The sequence below is a fragment of the Xenopus tropicalis genome, chromosome 6 (genome assembly GCF_000004195.4).
Source record: "Xenopus tropicalis strain Nigerian chromosome 6, UCB_Xtro_10.0, whole genome shotgun sequence".
Lineage (NCBI taxonomy): Eukaryota > Metazoa > Chordata > Amphibia > Anura > Pipidae > Xenopus > Xenopus tropicalis.
In genome coordinates this window covers 143043279-143062597 of record NC_030682.2, presented here as the reverse complement: position 1 = coordinate 143062597, position 19319 = coordinate 143043279, and the positions used below count along the sequence as shown (strand labels likewise).

Below are 19319 nucleotides of genomic sequence, written 5' to 3'. Positions count from 1 at the left end.
AAAGAAAAAGGAAAAGTATTTTGGCAAGAATTTACTGCAAGAATTTTATTCTGCAGAAAGCTTTACCATACCTGAGTAAGCAACCCTAGAAACTCCTTCTGTTTGTTTAAGATAGCAGCTGCCATTTTAGCTTGGTCTCAGTAGCTTCCGTGCTGCAGATCTAGCTGCTGGTAGCTCAGATTACACAGGGTTGGGAGAAGGAGCAAATTCTGATGAAAGGGGGGCAGGAGAAGGGAGGGGGAGAGAGGAGCATACTGAGCAGACTCATGCCTGAGAGAGGAAGTCTGACACTGAAGAACATGTATACACAAAAGAAGACAAGAAATTCTGTATTTCTTTTGAAAGAGGACTCAGTGCTTATGGCTGTATTTACATAGACCTTTCTGATGGTAAAAAAAAAAAAATTTTGGACGCGCAACATTTGCGGTGTATTCGTAATTTTTTTTTCCTCGTATTTGCCTAGGGCCCTAAGCCTCATACAGCTCTTTGACCAAAATATAATCATATATCCATCCATAAAGCCAAACCTAATCCTGGAATTGTGCTGAACTAAGAGGTCCTAAATGCAATATACAGGTATGGGACCCATTATCCAGAATGCTTGGGACCTGAGGTTTTCCGGATAAGGGGTGTTTCCATAATTTGGATCTCCATGTGGATCTCCATAACTTTTAATTAACAGTAATTAAACCTAAATTGTTCTTAGTTGGGATCAAGTACAGGTACTGTTTTATTATTACAGAGAAAAGGGAATCATTTAACCATGAAATAAACCCAATAGGGCTGTTCTGCCCCCAATAAGGGGTAATTATATCTTAGTTGGGATCAAGTACAGGTACTGTTTTATTATTACAGAGAAAAGGGAATCATTTAACCATTAAATAAACCCAATAGGGCTGTTCTGCCCCCAATAAGGGGTAATTATATCTTAGTTGGGATCAAGTACAGGTACTGTTTTATTATTACAGAGAAAAAGGAAACCATTTTTAAAAATGTGAATTATTTGATTACAATGGAGTCTATGGGAGACGGCCTTTCCGTAATTTGGAACTTTCTGGATAATGAGTTTCCAGATAAGTGGTCCGATACCTGTACCTTTGTTATCCAGTTATTTGGCTACAGCAATGCAATGGCCAATCGGGATATCCTACTTGCCGGTTATACATGATTCCAAGACAGTGTGAAAATCCCAAGAGCTCAATCCAAAACATCACAGATGGTTCGGTGCAGTTATCTAATTTGGGGAGAATTAGCCAAACCCTATTACCTAATCACTGTGTGTGTGTCTTAATTAAATTGCTCAATTCATTAATGTGTTAATTTAAATGGTATATGTCAGCCATTAATAAGCTGAAACTGTTTATTCCATCAGTAAGTACCCATGTGTTTTTCCTGCAGACATGGAGTCGATTTTACCAAACTTTATTACTTCCCCTGAGGATATGGAAATTATTATGGATGTCCCTAAAGAGTTATGGACCCTAGAAGGTAAGATTCCTTTCTTTTCATTGCGATGAATAAATGCCCATATACATGGCTTTAATGCACAGCTTTCCGAATTGGTGACTCTGGTCTTCATTGGGGAGACGTTAAGGGAGGAATTTTTTAAGGGAGAATTTTTTTTTTCCCCCAATTAGAGTTTTTAGCGCTAAAAGTCATGGGGAAAAAAGAAGCCAACTAGCTAAAAATTCAAATCTGACAATTCGCCAGCTAAAACTAAAAAAAGCTAAAAAAGCTAAAACCGATATTGTGTAGAAGTCTAGGACAGTTGTCTCGTCGCTTCTTTTGATTTAAAACTAGTGATGAGCAAATGTTTTCGCCAGGCATGGATTCTCAGCGAATTTCCGCCATTTTTTGCCATTGGTGAATTGTTTTGTGAAACTTTGGTGAAAATTCGCTGCGGGAAAATTCGTCACACGGAATTTTTTGTCGCGCGTTAACTTGGGCGCGGTCGTGTCAAAAAGGGCATGGTCACGTAAAAAGGGCGCAGTCACATCAAAAAAAGGGCGCAGTTGCATAAAAAAGTCGCGGCCTCGTCAAATTTGGCGCAATTGTGTCAAAAAGGGCATGGTCACGTAAAAAGGGCGCAGTCACATCAAAAAAAGGGCGCAGTTGCATAAAAAAAGTCGCGGCCTCGTCAAATTTGGCGCGGTCGTGTCAAAATTGGTCGCGGTTGCTTAAAAAAACACGGGCGACAAAATAGTAGATGCGGGCGACAAAAAATATACGTGTGCGACAAAAAAGAGTGGCGACAAAAAAAAATTGTGCGGCAAATGCGTTTCTCGAATTTTTTGCTGTTTTGTGAATTTTTTGGTGGGATAGATTCACTCATCCCTATTCAAAATGTTAGAGATTTTGGATTTTTTGCACTGTTTTTTTGAGCGGTAATTTGAAAAATTTAAAAAAATGTGTGATGTTCATGACTTTCCTGCAAAGTTTCTCACTTTTTAATAAATGTAAAGGTGGCCATACACGGGCCGATTCTAGCTGCTGATAACGGCCCCTTAGACTGATTCGGTAGGTTTGCTTCCCCTCTATGGGCACTACTGACGGGCCTGCCTGAAATAGGCCAGATCTTGATCGGACAGGTTTGATTTTTGATTTTTTGTTGGATCGGGGGCCGCATCAACCGGCCGATGCGGCGACAAATCAAAATGATGGGTGCCTATACCCGCCGTTCTAATTTGACCATTTGGCCCCAGTGCCAAACGACCGAATTAGCCCGATATCGCCCGCCTGTAGGTGGATCGGGAGAATATCCGCTCCCTTGGCGACCAGCGAGCGGTTCTTAGCGTGTTTGGCCACCTTAAAACATTAAGTTAAGTTTTAACGCCACCTTAAAACATTACGTTAAGTTTTAACGCTACGAAAAATGCGCAACTTTTCGCGTAAGTTTTAGCGCTACGAAAAATGCGCAACTTTTTACGCAACTTTCGTAATGGATACGAAAAACTCGCGTTTTTACGCAAAAATCGTATTGGTAACGAAAAATTCGTACAGAATCCGAAAAAATCGCAAAACATACGAAAAAGTCGCAAAATGTTCGTTTTCAAGTCGGAACTTTTCCAATTCGGGTCGGATTCGTGGGTTAGTAAATCAGCCCCAAAGTGTATGTACTGGTATCCTTGTTATAAGGCTGTAGGGGTCCTGATTGAATGGTATAGTCCAAATGGGGACTAGTAGTCTCATAACTACTGCTTTATGGTTTAGACGGAGTCCATCTAGTTGGGCTGCAGGTTGTGGTTTGTGGCTGTTCTATTTCGCATAAGGCTATCTACGTACTAATAATGTATGCAGGAAACTATTAAAAAATTGTAATAAAAAAAACAAAAATAAACCCCAGATGAGTTAAAGTAAAATAATAAGCAGTAACAGCAGCAGGATGGGTACAGTACTTCATTACATAAACTAATATGTCTCCAACTGGGAAAGCAGATGAAAATAGCACAAGGAGAAATTACACCCAGTTTAATCTATAACATAATAATAATAATAATAATAACTAGAGAGGTACATTTCCTGAAGAAAATGTGAGTGGTGCTTGCCGTGGCAAAACTTGTGCCCCCACAGGGGGCAATTAACCGCCCACCCCCTAGAAAAGTCATAGCACCCCATTCCCAAATAAGCCGCACAGTTTGACACCTCATTCATGGGTCTACGACAAACGGTGCGGGACTCAGGCAAAGTTGGTCTCAATGTTAAGTCTATGGGCGGATAATTGCCCCCTGCGGGTGCAATTAAACACCCGCCCCTCAGAAAAGTCATAGCACCCCATTCCCGAATAGGCCGCACGGTTTGACACCTCATTCATGGGCCTACGACAAACTAGTTATTCTCCAAAAATCCCAATTATAAGTCAAAGGGCAAATTTGGGGACCTCTCTTGCCCCGGGGGTAAAACTTATACCCTTGTGCGGGGTATCTTCTGACACAGGTTGCAAACCTCTTCAAATGTGGTAAATTTAACGTTTCGAAAAAATTCCCTCTGTGCTCTACAATATGTCAAAGTTGGCCTCAATGTTAAGTCAATGGGATTTTTGGCGCGGTTAATTGCCCCCTGCAAGGGCAATTAACCGCACACCCCTTTGAAAAGTCATAGCACCCCATTCCCGAATAGGCTGCACGATTTGACACCTCACTCATGGGTCTACGACAAACGGTGCGGGACTAGTTACGCGCCGAACTTTTGTACGGAATAATAATAATAGTAAGCCTGTGAGATAACAATAGTGATGCTTTGCTTTGCAAGCCCCACTAATAATCTATAAAATGGAGGCATGTAATATATTTGTGCCTAATTACATAGATACATGAGTCTGAAACACAATCTCACATAAACTCCTTTTATTGTTACCTGTCAGTAAAGAGATACAAACATGTTCCAACATGAGAACCGTTTTCCGTTTTCTTTGAAATACCCAATGTTGTTCCCCAAAAAAAAAAAAATTCTGAAAATTGTCTTTTTTACCATAATCTTTTGAAGTTAACAACTGGAAATCTTAGAAAAATAAAAGATGAAAATCTCACCACCTATATCCAGTAAAAAAAAAAAACAATAGAGAAATAAAACTGATAATGCTTCGTATGAAAATTTCAAGTTTACATGAAAAAATCCAACATTTTTCAAACTGAAAGTAAAAAAAATTTTGAGTTTAAACAGATGTTTGTTTCCATGAATCCTCCTCATTTTTCCCAAACAGGAATTGCATCAGCAGCCATTTAGGAGAATAGGAAAATAATGTGTTTAAGTCTCACTTGAAACTGGGTGAAATATAAAACAATGAGGGAATTAGATTCCCCTTGAAACTGGGTGAAATAGAAAAAAATGATGGGATTAACTTCCCCTTGAAAGTGTGTGAAATATAAAACAATGAGGGAATTAGATTCCCCTTGAAACTGGGTGAAATAGAAAAAAATGATGGGATTAACTTCCCCTTGAAAGTGTGTGAAATATAAAACAATGAGGGAATTAGATCCCCATTGAAAGTGTGTGAAATAGAAAACAATAATGGTATTAACTTCCCCTTGAAACTGGGTGAAACAGGAGGGCATTAACTTCTTGAAAATATGTCAAGAGCAGGCTGTCACTGACTATTCTTCTACTATTCTAAGCATCCGTAGGACTCAATGGTACTCGACAGGTCAAACCTGCCAAATTTTTTTTCGACAAAAAAAGTTAACCAAACATTAATAAATCATGAATTATGGGAGTTATTTTCAAAAAGCTTGAATTTTTCAAGAAACAATATCAGAAAAATCAAGCACTGGCAAGACCCATTCGAAAATCTCAAAAATGTCTAGAAGTAAAAAAAATCGACTTTTTCTCAAATTTGCCTAGTAAATGTGCCCCTATGTGTTAAATCTTCTCATAATCACATTTAATGTGACGATATAGAGATAAGCTTCAGCGTAGTACATCTGATTTGTAAATGTGTTGTTCCGTGTATCCAGTACAATCCTGTTTTCTCCTGTGCTTTAGATTTGCAGCTGCAAGAAAGTGATGGAACCGAGCAGTACCTGTCTCCAACCATAAACCCTATGGGGATTTCTCCGAAGCAACATGATGTCTCACAGGAAACACCTCTCATCATTTCACAGGAAGCTACTCACAAAGGGCAGGAGGTTCAGCCTTCAGACCTACATCCATGGACATATGGACCCCCTTCAAAAGGTCAAAGTAGCATATTGACTGAACTCCCTTCATGGCAGGAAAGTACTTTAAAAGGGGAAGACGCTGAACCTACTAAAGCCCATCACTCAGTGGACACGTTTCTACCAAAAGGTCAACATCAGCCTTCTGACTCGCTGCCGTTCTTTCCACATAATGGTATAAAGGGACATAGCATTTCATTTTCAAGCCAAATAGCCGAAGAAGGATATCCACTTAAACTTCCAGGATGGACATCCCCGTCTCCCTTGGAAGTGTTGGAAAGACCATTCACAATGATACCATTATGGACTGAACTTAATTCTGAAACCTCTACTTCTAACAGGGCCTCGGTGTCTAGAGCCGACTTTCCAAACCTACAAGAAGATGTCACTATGTCAGAGGCATCATCTTTATTTGAAAACAACAAGTCCTTGCGAGTTCCTAGTCTTCCACCACTCATGATTGCCACTGTTGTTAGAACAACAACTCCATCGCTCCATGATACCTCTTCAGTTTTAACGCCCACAATATCAAATAGCAACGTTGCTTTGGGTGAAGAAGAACGTTCTACACAAAGGTTTCCATGGCCACCATCTACAACCAGAAGGATGCCTGACATACCTACAGTTGTTCAAAGCTCTTCAAGTAAGTGCTTTTAGTTGCAACATTTTTATTTCATAGAAGGACCTCTGGAAATGCAGAAATACATTTATTGGGGTAAAATATGTCTATTATGTATTTAATTGTATGTTTATATAAAATCGCACCTACAAGTAGTGAAATGTAAGTTGTGCAGTTCCAGTTGTGTATTTGTGTGTGTGTGGGGGAGGGGTTAGGATGCACACAGTAGGAATCACACAACATATGTTGAGTAACTCTTCCTCTTCTACTTTATTTTTAGGGGTGCTGTAAGTACCCTTGAAGCAGCCTACTCCAATTAGCAGGAAACTACTATGACATGTAATCAGACAGCTATAGGCAACCGATTAGCAGAACAATGGGAAGGGAGCAAGATAGCAGCTCCCAGTAGGTATCAGAATAGCACTCAATAGTAAGAAATCCAAGTCCGGCTTGGGACTCCTCCAGTTACATGGGAGTAGGAGAAACAATAGGTTAGCTGAAAGCAGTTCTAATGTGTAGCGCTGGCTGAAAGCTCAGACTCAGGCACACTTTACTGCTGCTCTGCAAGTTGGAGTGATATCCCCCCCCTCCCCCCCAGCAGCCGATCAGCAGAACAATGGGAAGGGAGCAAGGTAGCAGCTCCCAGTAGGTATCAGAATAGCACTCAATAGTATATAATCCAAGTCCGGCTTGGGACTCCTCCAGTTACATGGGAGTAGGAGAAACAATAGGTTATCTGAAAGCAGTTCTAATGTGTAGCGCTGGCTCCTTCTGAAAGACTCTGGCACACTTTACTGCTGCGCTGCAAGTTGGAGTGATATCCCCCCTCCCCCCCAGCAGCCGATCAGCAGAACAATGGGAAGGGAGCAAGATAGCAGCTCCCAGTAGGTATCAGAATAACACTCAATAGTAAGAAATCCAAATCTGGCTTGGGACTCCTCCAGTTACATGGGAGTAGGAGAAACAATAGGTTAGCTGAAAGCAGTTCTAATGTGTAGCGCTGGCTCCTTCTGAAAGCTCAGACTCAGGCACACTTTACTGCTGCGCTGCAAGTGTGCCGATTTTCACAGGACAGTCCCTATTTTAACAGCTCAGCCTGTAGTCCTGGATTTTTATTGAAAAGTCCCTAATTTCTCTTGCACTGAACGCTAAAAGAGATACAATATTTCTCAAACTTAATTAAATACGTAGGCTTCTGGCAGAGAGCCCAGAAAACTTAACAAGCAACCCCTGCACTGAGATATTATGAGTTATTATTGTAACTAATAAGCTAAACAGGCCTCTTGGGGGAACTGAGACTTGCAACTTAAAAAGCAATTCACCTTCATCAGCAAAACTGAAATAACACAAAAAACAAGACCCAAAAACCCCCCAAAAATATGTTCAAACTTTAAATAACCTGCCAAAATTTGGGGGGAAAATGGGAGTGGCATTTAGGGGGGTGTGGTCGTAAAAATAGGCGTGGTCAAAACATATTGCCACATTACGCACAGTATTTCTTTTTGTCCGTATTTACATTTGTCGTTGTGAATTGTTTGCTATGGAAACAGAGTCATTTAGAAATAAAAAATACCCCATAAAAATCATGACAGTATCCCTTTAAAAAGTTGTATTCCATAGACTGCTCACTGGTACAAGCTATAACACTTGCAATAAGTGGTAAATTAGTTGGCACAGAGGCATACATTTTGGTGTTGCGTATATCTTTTGCATTACCGGCTTTTACTGCATTCCCCCCCCTTACTCATTAAATTAAGGGCAGAAACTTCTGATTCACTTAATGTTCCTATGGCCAACTATGGATCCAAAACCTCTGGTTTAATAGCAGACTTTGTGCTTTGACCTTGTTAGGTCTCATCAGTGCAAGATACCGGGACATGGCTTCTGAGGGGGCACAATATACGGCTCGTTGTATCTGTGCAATTAAACCAGTAGTTCTGGATACATAGTTGGCCATGGGGACATTAAGGAGTGATTTGCTCGTCTCCATTCTTTGAGTAAGGCTTAAGCCTCTTCCTTTTGGTTTCAAGGCAAAGTGCTAAGACTTGAGAATATCTTCTCATTTCAGAAGGCTTTACACCACATATAGTTTTATTATAATGTTTGGAGATTCTTTTGAATTGTTTCTTTTGGGTTGTTAAGCTTTCTTATCTCAATTACTCTGCGTATTTATATTACAAAGGGCCCGTAATCCTTCAGTAATGGGTTTGAGAGCAATGGGTTCTGAAAGTAATGATAGCTAGAATTTTAGCCATAAAGAAGGACAAAACCGTTCTCTTTAAAACTGCTCTACTTACTGAGGCACAAATGGCAACTTTAATTTTTGATGAAGGGCAACTATTGCATATGCCGTATTTTCTCCCAACCTGTGTTGCAGGGTCGGACTGGGCCACCGGGACACCGGGAAAAATCCCGGTGGGCCCCGGCCCTAGTGGACCCCAGCGGCCCAGTCCGACCTTTGCCGGCGCTCCCTGCTACTGACTGTTCCTCCCCGACGCGTTCAATTTATACGTGCTCGGGGAGGACGTTAGGCGGGGGCCCTTTGGGGGGGTTATGGGGGCCCCTGGGGGGGTTAGGGGACGCGGCTGGGGCACCTGCAGGGCCCCTGGGGCAGGAGCCCCGGTGGGCCCTGCACCCCCCAGTCCGACCCTGCTGTGTTGGCCATGCACTGGCCACTTCTATTTCATTAATATGTAGGGCAGCGGTTCACAACCTGTGGGTCAGGACCACTTTGGGGGTCGAACAACCCTTTCACTGGGGTCGCCTAATACCATCAGAAAACACATATTTCCGATGGTCTTAGGAATAATTTTAGGGGCTCAGGATAAACCATAGGCCAAATGGCACACACAGTGTGAGCGGTTTTAATGCTCTTTATTGAAATCTCAGCAGATGCCTTCAAGTGCTCTTCTAGGGGCTCAGGAACCTGGCAGGAACAAGGGACAAAGCACAAGATATGTTCTCATACAGCGGAACACACACTTAGAATACCTTCTCTACAGTGTCGGACTGGCCCACCAGGATAACAGGAAAACTCCTGGTGGGCCCAGGTGTCAGTGGGCCCTCCTGCTCCTGACCATTTGGCCTGTTTCATGGTCATTCCCTATTTCTGAATGGGAAGAAAGAGGAGAAATAGATGGAAGAAAAGAAGAGAAATAGATGGAAGAATAGATGCTAGCATGTAAATAAAAGAGACTGGGAGAATAAAGAGGTTGGGTGAGGAAAGGAGGAAAAACAGTTTGGAAAGCGGGCCTAGGGTCTAAGGTTCTCTGGTGGACCCCTGGGGTCCCAGTCCGACACTGCTTCTCTATGGTGGATCACTCCTCGGGGACCTATAAGCCAGAAAAGGGATTCACAGGCAGATGGGCAGGGAACAGGGCTGCTCTTTCAGGTGGAGCTCAAGGCCTTCTTTCCAAGCCAAGCGCCCCACAGCTTATGGCACAGATTCAGTTCTGAGTTCCTGGGCAGCTCTCTCACTCTCTCTGGAAGTTTCTGCTGGGGCTCCTTTATAGTATCTCCTGGCCCATTCTGTAGATTGGATGCCAAAGCAAGCCTTTTCCTGGCTCCTCCTCTTTTCCTAGATGTCCCCTGGGGTTTTTCTTCCATCTCCCACCCGTAACTGGGCTGGATGACGTTACCGGCAGAACAGACAAAGCCTTCTCTGATCTACATTTGTAAATGAACACTTACTAATACTATGCCTAAGACTAGAGCCCAAAGGTTTCCAGTTGCTCAAAAAAGTTATGTACCATCATGTTATTGTATAGTGCAGAGTTGGAAACCAGATAAGTCCTTGATATATGTAAGGGGGCAAGTTTTTTTTAAAAAAAACACTCAAAATTTTTAATTAACCAGGAAAAATCATGTCTCGTCAAGACTATTTACAACTTATTGTGATCACAGTCTCTACCATTTGCATTTTATTACTGTGATTTTGCGCATATTTATGGAAACTCCTGCATGAGTGTGTATTTATAATACTTTGTACATACAGGCCAACTGGTGCACACAGAATAGAGGGTTAGTGGTTGCAAGATGCTCCTGAAGCTCCTGAACAATTTGCAGTTGTGACCTTGCAGATATGTCCCCCCAATCTGTCCTCCTCCCCTTCCCATTAATTAGCAACGGCTGCATTTTGTATAATCTATTGCTTTTTGGACTTTTTTTTAAAAACAATTATATAATATACAGAATATGTGGCTGGGAAATATATTTTTATATATATATATACAGGTATAGGACCCATTATCCAGAATGCTCGGGACCAAGGGTATTCCGGATAAGGGGTCTTTCTGTAATTTGGATCTCCATACCTTAAGTCTACAAAAAAATCATTAAAACATGGATTAAACCCAATAGGGTTGTTTTGCATCCAATAAGGGGTAATTATATCTTAGTTGGGATCAAGTACAGGTACTGTTTTATTATTACAGAGAAAAGGGAATCATTTAACCATGAAATAAACCCAATAGGGCTGTTCTGCCCCCAATAAGGGGTAATTATATCTTAGTTGGGATCAAGTACAGGTACTGTTTTATTATTACAGAGAAAAGGGAATCATTTAACCATGAAATAAACCCAATAGGGCTGTTCTGCCCCCAATAAGGGGTAATTATATCTTAGTTGGGATCAAGTACAGGTACTGTTTTATTATTACAGAGAAAAGGGAATCATTTAACCATTAAATAAACCCAATAGGGCTGTTCTGCCCCAATAAGGGGTAATTATATCTTAGTTGGGATCAAGTACAGGTACTGTTTTATTATTACAGAGAAAGGGGAATCATTTAACCATGAAATAAACCCAATAGGGCTGTTCTGCCCCAATAAGGGGTAATTATATCTTAGTTGGGATCAAGTACAGGTACTGTTTTATTATTATGGAGAAAAAGGAAATCAGTTTTAAAATTCTGAATTATTTGATTAAAATGGAGTCTATGGGAGACAGGCTCTCCGTAATTTGGAGCTTTCTGGATAACGGGTTTCCGGATAAGGGATCCCTTACCTGTATATTTTTATTTTTTTATTTTTTTTGACCCCACAGTCCCAGGGTTATCAAGAACTCTCCTACCTCAAGAAGTACAGTCGGTATCAGCTGATGGGCACAAAGCATCACTCAGTACCCACATGCAGTCAAGTAAGTTAATCCTGTGTAATGTCTTGGGCATGTGGAGTGGGGGTTAATGAGGGGGAACAGGAAGATACAAATATCCACACGTATAATTATGGTAGTTGTATGTTCCCTTCTTCTGGCCTGTTGCCATAGAGAATGGTGTGCAATAGTGATGAGCAAATTTTTTTGCTGCAAAGTTCTACATTTTGCAGCAAATTCATGTCGAAAGAGGAAAAAGTTGCGGTCCTGTCAAATAAGTTGAGCTCACGTAAAGAAAAGTTGCGTGCGTCAGGCTGAGTGATAGCCGCATTTCGTCAATTTTTCAGCAGTTTGGGGGACAGGATAGATTTGCCAATCACTATTGTGCAAATACTGTGCTGTTATATCAGATTGCATGTGATAGTTTTATCATCTGAATTTTTATACTAAACTTTTTAAGCCCTTGGATTGTACTTGGCCCTGTGAAAAGATACTGTGGGGCCTATTCATTTAAATTCGAGATTGTTTTTCTTTCAACAATTTTGAAAAAAATGCAGTGAAAAAAATCTTGAATGTTTCAAATTCACATTTCCCAAACTTGAATTTGAGATTTATCCAATTTTTTTGCCTGCTTCGCTAACTAATCCGCCAATGGTGAAACGGACGACAAAATTGTTGCTCGCCTCATGTTTATTTTTTTTTTTTGATGCGCAACTTTTTTGCAAATCTTTTTTCAGGTCAGATTCAGACCTACGGGAGGTTAAGTAGAGGAACTTAGGAACTTGAATACAATAAGGGAGGAAATACAGAAACAAAGGGCCTGATTCACTAAAGGGCGATAAAAATTATCGCACGCTTTTTCGCGTTAAAAAACTCAAAATAACTTGCGCGCGATTCACCATAGTATTATCGCGTGCGAAAAATCACCATTTTCGCATGGGGTATTTCTCGCACTAGTTTTACCGTTTTGCGTTAATTTCCGCGCTGAAAAGAATACGATCGCATGATTCACTATAACTTTTGCGCGCTAAATATCGCATTCGGCTATGCGAAAATTAACACCTACTACAGGCAGGCGAAAAATTATACAAAAGTACAGTAAATGATTTTTTGCAATAAAATATGGACTTACAGTGTTATTTATTCAAGTCTGTGTTTCCCCCAGAGTGACGCAGCCGCCAGTTTGCAGCGAAATGGTCATTTTTAATACAGTAATTTTCTGCAAGTATTGGCGTGTATGGCTAACATGGCGTGCGTTCATTTGCTCGACTATTTCTATTTGGCTACAAGTGATGAAATGTTTCGACAGGCATGGATTCGCAGCGAATTTTTGGACGTGCGTTGAATTTTTTTCGCGGCGGATTTTTTCATGCGTTTCTCAAAACAATCCGCCAATGGCAAAACGCATGAAAAAATTTGCCACGCAAAAATTCAACGCACATCCAAAAATTGATACAAGCGTCAAAAAATAATAGTCACAGCAACAATTTTTTTGCCCGCACAACATTTTTGCCGTTTCGTGGATCTTTCGAAAGATTTGCTAATTTTTCACTAAAGAAACCAGAACACATTTGCTCATCACTAGTGGCTACTATTTATAAGCATCTACTATTTATATGCTACCATTTATATGTGGCTAATATTTATATACACCGTTGATATGCGGCGACAATTTTTATACACTATTTCTAAGCTACCATTCATATGCGGTGATTATTCACGTAATTTAGCGCATGTACCGGCAAATACCGCATTGAAATAGTCTTTCGCGAGTTAAATAACAATTGCAATATCGCGCGTAAAAAAGCGCGAGTATGCTTATAGTGAATCGTGCGAAAAATCGCCAAAATTAAGCGGCGGTAAAAATTTTAGCGCACAATAAGAATAGCGCACGTTTTATCGCCCTTTAGTGAATCAGGCCCATAATCTGTGATTGCTGAAAAAAGACACAAAGTCCAGGCTCCCCAGCCTGTATCACCAGCGTTGGGTATAGACAAACTGTGATTGCAAATGGCAGCTTTTTATTCAAAATATATCCCTTAGGAACGTGTTCTAATAGAAACAGTAACAATGATTATACTGAGCTGATTAAAATAAGGGGTGTGCCATTTAAAGGCTATGGTAGGGTCCAAAGTCCTGATGTGTTTTGGGTATAAACCCTAAATAATAGGGTTTATAGTTTTTTTGTGATTGCTGCAGTTGGAGCGCTGCTAATGATTGGCATGCTGGGGGGGGGGGGGTTCCTTTCCATAACCAGCATAATCAGACCTTAAATCCACTAAAACAACAACATAAGGCAACAGGATTTTTTGCCAACAATACTGATCTATGGAGGTTAGTTTCAATCAGTGCATTTTGGTATTGAATTACCAGGTATGAGATCCCTGTACTGAATCCGAGTTCTGTCACTAGGTGGCAGTGTTTGTTGACAATAAAGTTCGATACTAAGAAGGGCTTAAAAGTAATCCGAGTGTGAGTGAGTGTTTGAGTGCGTGAGTGAGAGTGTCAGTGTGAGTGAGTGTGTGAAAATTTGGTCTATAACAACCAATCAGGAGGAAGCTTTAACTGGTCATTTGTTTAAAACCAACTATCTCTCGGTAGTTACTTGGTGCTACTAGACCTGGGCAGTTGTTGTGCTGACATTCCATCATAGGGTTCTGCAGAGTTTATTAAGAATCAATACTGCATTCATTTGTGCAGGTTCTAAACAACGTGGCAACCGGCTGGTACCAAAATGGCAGCGTGTTGGTGCCGATCCATTATCTGTATTCTGCCTCTGGTTGTTAACAGTTAAAGGAAAACTATACCCTTAAACAATGTAGGTCTCATTAACAGCTCATATGTAAAACCCTGCTTCATCTAAATAAACCATTTTCATAAAAATATACTTTTTAGCAGTATGTGCCATTGGGTAATCCTAAATAGGAAACTGCCATTTTAAGTACTAAGGGCCGCCCCCTGGGATCATAGGAGTCACAGTGCACACAAACAAGCCAAGGCACACATACATGCTAGGCCCCATCAGCCAATGAATGGGCAGAGTTCTGCCTTTTGCTCCCACACTACTTCCTGTTACAGTTAGAGCTGCATCACTTCCTGTCAGCTGATCTCTGAGGGAGCACACAGCCCATCACTAAATGGCGGCTCAAGGGAAAGGATGTAAAAGGACAATATTTACTGATATATATATTCCAGTTTGGCGAGATTCTTTAATAGGTCACTTATAATATAAACTGTCTGTTGGTTACGTATTCATTCTAGGGGTGTAGTTGTCCTTTAACAGTGTCAAATAACCTTACGCCCCCTATCTTAGGAGCAGATACAAATACAGATATTGAACCAATGAAATGCTGCATGCCTATGAACCTATATTACTTTCCCTGTTATAGAAATGCACTTTTATTGCTTGTTAATAATCAATATACTGTATATATAATAAAGGCAGATGTTCCCAGTGGGATTCATTTACCCATCATGCTGTGGGTAAGGATCATTGAAACCGCCCTTCCCATTCCTGCCGTTAAACGTTAGGGCCGTACTGAGCATATTAATCTCGCCAATAAAGGGGGTTTCTTTCAAACCTTAGAAACATATCCCAAAGCTGTTAGTCAGTAGGAGGTAAAGGCAAAGCTGGGCGTATGGACGTCGTGTCCTACTGAGCTTTGTCTCCTCTCCCTTTATCGCTGCCGGGACTTTATAACGTTGAACCTTTTACTGAGCGCAGTCGTCTTCAAAGTTGGTTGAGATCTGAAAGGGAAATAGAGCTCATTCCTGGGAGAAATGTGACGAAAAACAGACGTTTCATGTATAAAATACAATCGATCCCACGTTTCCGGCACAAAGACGCAACCAATGGATTATACAATCTGCGCACAAGTGGGGAAAAAACATGCAATGCATTATAAATAGCACTTCAACTGCAAGAACCTAGATGGAGAGAGACTTAACGGTATGGGGAAATCAGTCTGTAGCTGCCTGGGCATGTATGTCGTCTTTAAAGGGGAACTATGGCTTCCCAAGAAGCACAGAAACCCCTAATATCCCTATCCCTGTAATCTGTTCCTTCAAACAGTAGGAATAAATACCATTTTATATGCTGAAATCCAGCTGCAAAACAGTTCTACTCTTTCTGCATCATTTGAAATCCTGGCAGGGGAGGAGGGACTAAAACACTGATGTTACACATTGTAACAACTTCTCCCACAGCTTACAGACAGCATGCAGGAACTACATAACCCACAATGCATTGCACTGGGATGTTCCTTCCCTTATTGGCATCACGTGTGCAGCAGGGAATTGTGGGATTGGGAGGAGGCAGGCTGAAGGCAGGCTGAGGGACAGGCGACTACTGTTACATTTTATTTGAGTCACAAAGTAGTCAGCCAGATCAGCAGGGGAACAGGGGCGGGGCTTAGGGAACAGGGGGCAGGGCTTAGGGAACTGTTCCAAACCAGATTATTACATTAAACATCATGAAATGGCTGCATATATTTTAATTATGTATATTGCAAAGTTGCTTGAAATATATCTATTTTTTAAAAAGCTTAAGTTGTGTCTGGGCTGTATTATTACAGAGAAAAGGGAATCATTTAACCATGAAATAAACCCAATAGGGCTGTTCTGCCCCAATAAGGGGTAATTATATCTTAGTTGGGATCAAGTACAGGTACTGTTTTATTATTACAGAGAAAAGGGAATCATTTAACCATGAAATAAACCCAATAGGGCTGTTCTGCCCCAATAAGGGGTAATTATATCTTAGTTGGGATCAAGTACAGGTACTGTTTTATTATTACAGAGAAAAGGGAATCATTTAACCATTAAATAAACCCAATAGGGCTGTTCTGCCCCAATAAGGGGTAATTATATCTTAGTTGGGATCAAGTACAGGTACTGTTTTATTATTACAGAGAAAAGGGAATCATTTAACCATTAAATAAACCCAATAGGGCTGTTCTGCCCCAATAAGGGGTAATTATATCTTAGTTGGGATCAAGTACAGGTACTGTTTTATTATTACAGAGAAAAGGGAATCTATCCGCAATCAATTTTCCCAACCCTCAGATCCCGGTAATCTCAACCTTCCTAAATCTCCTCTCTCCGTATTCAGCTCCTTCAGTCTCGTAACAGAGTCTGAAGTTTCTCAGCTTCTCTGATCCTCTCCGCCTACTACCTGCTCGCTGGATCCTATGCCCTCGTCCCTACTAACAGTGTGCCCCTGCCCTTACTCCAGCTCTTACCCACATATTCAATTCCTCTCTGGCTTCTGGTACTTTTCCCTCTCTTCAAACAAGCATGTGTCAAACCCATTCTTAAAAAGGATACGTTGGACCCGTCCTGCCTTTCTAACTACCGTCCTGTCTCTCTCCTGCCCCTAGCCTCTAAACTCCTGGAACGTCTTGTCTTTTCTCGTGTCACTAACTTCCTCTGCACCCATAATCTGCTGGACCCTATGCAGTCTGGTGTTCGGCCTGCGCACTCCACTGAGACGGCTTTATGTAGAGTGGCAAATGATCTCCAGACTGCCAAGGCCAAAGGACGCTACTCGGTTCTCATTCTCCTAGACCTTTCCTCTGCTTTTGATACTGTCGACCATTCTATCCTTATGCAAATTCTCTATTCTCTGGGGATCCGGGATCAAGCAGCATCCTGGTTCTCTTCCTATCTCTCTAACCGCTCCTTCTCTGTCGCTCTTACTAACAAATCCTCTACCCCGGTTCCGCTTAGTGTGGGGGTGCCTCAGGGCTCTGTGCTTGGTCCCCTGCTGTTCTCCCTGTACACTCTCTCTCTAGGAGACCTTATTTCTTCTTTAGGTCTTAAATACCACCTATATGCAGATGACATCCAGATATACTTAGACCCCCCTGCACTAACTGCTGATGTCCAAACCCAGATTGGTAACTGCCTCCTGGCTATCTCCTCCTGGATGAACCGACGCCAGCTCAAACTTAACCTAGCTAAAACAGAGCTCATGGTCTTCCCGCCCCAAACCTGGCCCTCCTCCTCCTTTCACCGTTACTATTGATGGCATGACCATCAACCCTGTAAATTCTGCACGCTGCCTTGGGGTTACCTTTGACCAGTCACTCTCCTTCTCTAACCATATTAATAACACTGCCAAAACCTGCCGCTTTTTCCTCCGCAATATTGCCAAGATACGCCCCTTTCTTTCACAAGCAACAGCTAAAACACTAATACATGCCCTTATCCTTTCCCGCTTAGATTACTGCAATCTCCTACTAACCGGCCTCCCGGACTCCCACCTCTCTCCCCTGCAATCAATCTTAAACTCTGCTGCCAGGATCCTCCTGCTCTCTCCTAAGAGGGATCCTGCTCAGCCTCAATTAAGCTCATTAGCATGGCTGCCTGTTAAGCAAAGGAGCTTACAAAATCCTTCTGCTGACATTCAAAGCCCTTCACTCCTCTGCTCCTCACTACATTGCTTCACTGGTCTCTCTGCATGTTCCTGGTCATCTCCTCCGCTCCACTCAGAGCCTCCGTCTCTTTACACCATCCGCACCCACTGCGCTCTCTCGTCTTAACCCTTTCTATCTCGCTGCTCCCTGAATCCCTCCGTAGGGAAAACTCACCCACTCTCTTTAAGAAAAAACTCAGCTGTTACCTTCTGGAGCACTAAAACACTATTTTGCCCAGTCCTGCGCTTAAGGGCAAATGCCCATACCTGGTGCACTCTTACCTTCCAGTTTGTGCCTGTATGTTACCCAACCACTTAGATTGTAAGCTCTACGGGGCAGGGACCTCCTTCCTACTGTGTCTCATACCACATGGCACTTATATATATATATATATATATATATATACATATATGTATTTATTGTATTTATTTATTATATCACTTATCCTCCCTGTGTGTAATTTTGTATTCTGTAAGACTGTACAGCGCTGCGTACCCTTGTGGCGCTTTATAAATAAAGTTATACATACATACATACATACAAATAAACCCAATAGGGCTGTTCTGCCCCCAATAAGGGGTAATTATATCTTAGTTGGGATCAAGTACAGGTACTGTTTTATTATTACAGAGAAAAGGGAATCATTTAACCATTAAATAAACCCAATAGGGCTGTTCTGCCCCCAATAAGGGGTAATTATATCTTAGTTGGGATCAAGTACAGGTACTGTTTTATTATTACAGAGAAAAGGGAATCATTTAACCATGAAATAAACCCAATAGGGCTGTTCTGCCCCCAATAAGGGGTAATTATATCTTAGTTGGGATCAAGTACAGGTACTGTTTTATTATTACAGAGAAAAGGGAATCATTTAACCATGAAATAAACCCAATAGGACTGTTCTGCCCCCAATAAGGGGTAATTATATCTTAGTTGGGCTCAAGTACAGAAAAAAAACGCCATTGACTTTAATGCATTTTATTCTTACAATGAAGGATAATAATTGAAATGTGCGGACGTTCCTTGGAATTGGCCAGTTTGCAGTCTCCGAGGGCCTCATTTGCGCGTGTCACAGATCATAAATATGGGTGAACAAGATGGAAAGATTAATCATATGATCTAATAACTGAGAGAGCTGAATGAGGAGTGAAAATGTAAAGTCGGAATATCTATATGCATTGTAATTTACCAGTAGACTCGCAGATAAGTACATCCACGGTATATTGTTTTATAGCAGTAGGGATTATTATACAGCTAGAAAGCAATGGCCCCCAGAAGCTTCAGGTAACTCAGTAACATAACCAACCTGCGCGTGGCTTCTCCAACCTAAAAATAGAGACACACGGCTGTTCCACCTCACCAATCTCTTCTGGGAAATCCAAATTATATCCTCCCATGAACAAAATGTCAAGCGCTATTACAAATAACAGAAAGTAAATGGTAGTAGTTCCCCTTGTTTGGCTTAGGCTAATGAATGTGTAACCGTGTAACACTGCCCTAAAATAATATAATATTCTAGAAAGATATTAGTATAATTTTTAT

At 41.3% G+C, this 19319-nt stretch overlaps 1 protein-coding gene across 1 annotated transcript; it reads left to right on the top strand.

The window, feature by feature from the left end:
• Window positions 1-1400: 1400 nt before the first annotated feature.
• Window positions 1401-12139, top strand: LOC116406503. Its single transcript, XM_031904607.1, has 4 exons — window positions 1401-1488; window positions 5479-6294; window positions 11314-11406; window positions 12099-12139. The coding sequence occupies exons 1-4, from the start codon at window positions 1401-1403 to the stop codon at window positions 12137-12139; spliced, it is 1038 nt and encodes a 345-aa protein (XP_031760467.1).
• The last annotated feature ends 7180 nt before the right edge of the window (window positions 12140-19319 follow it).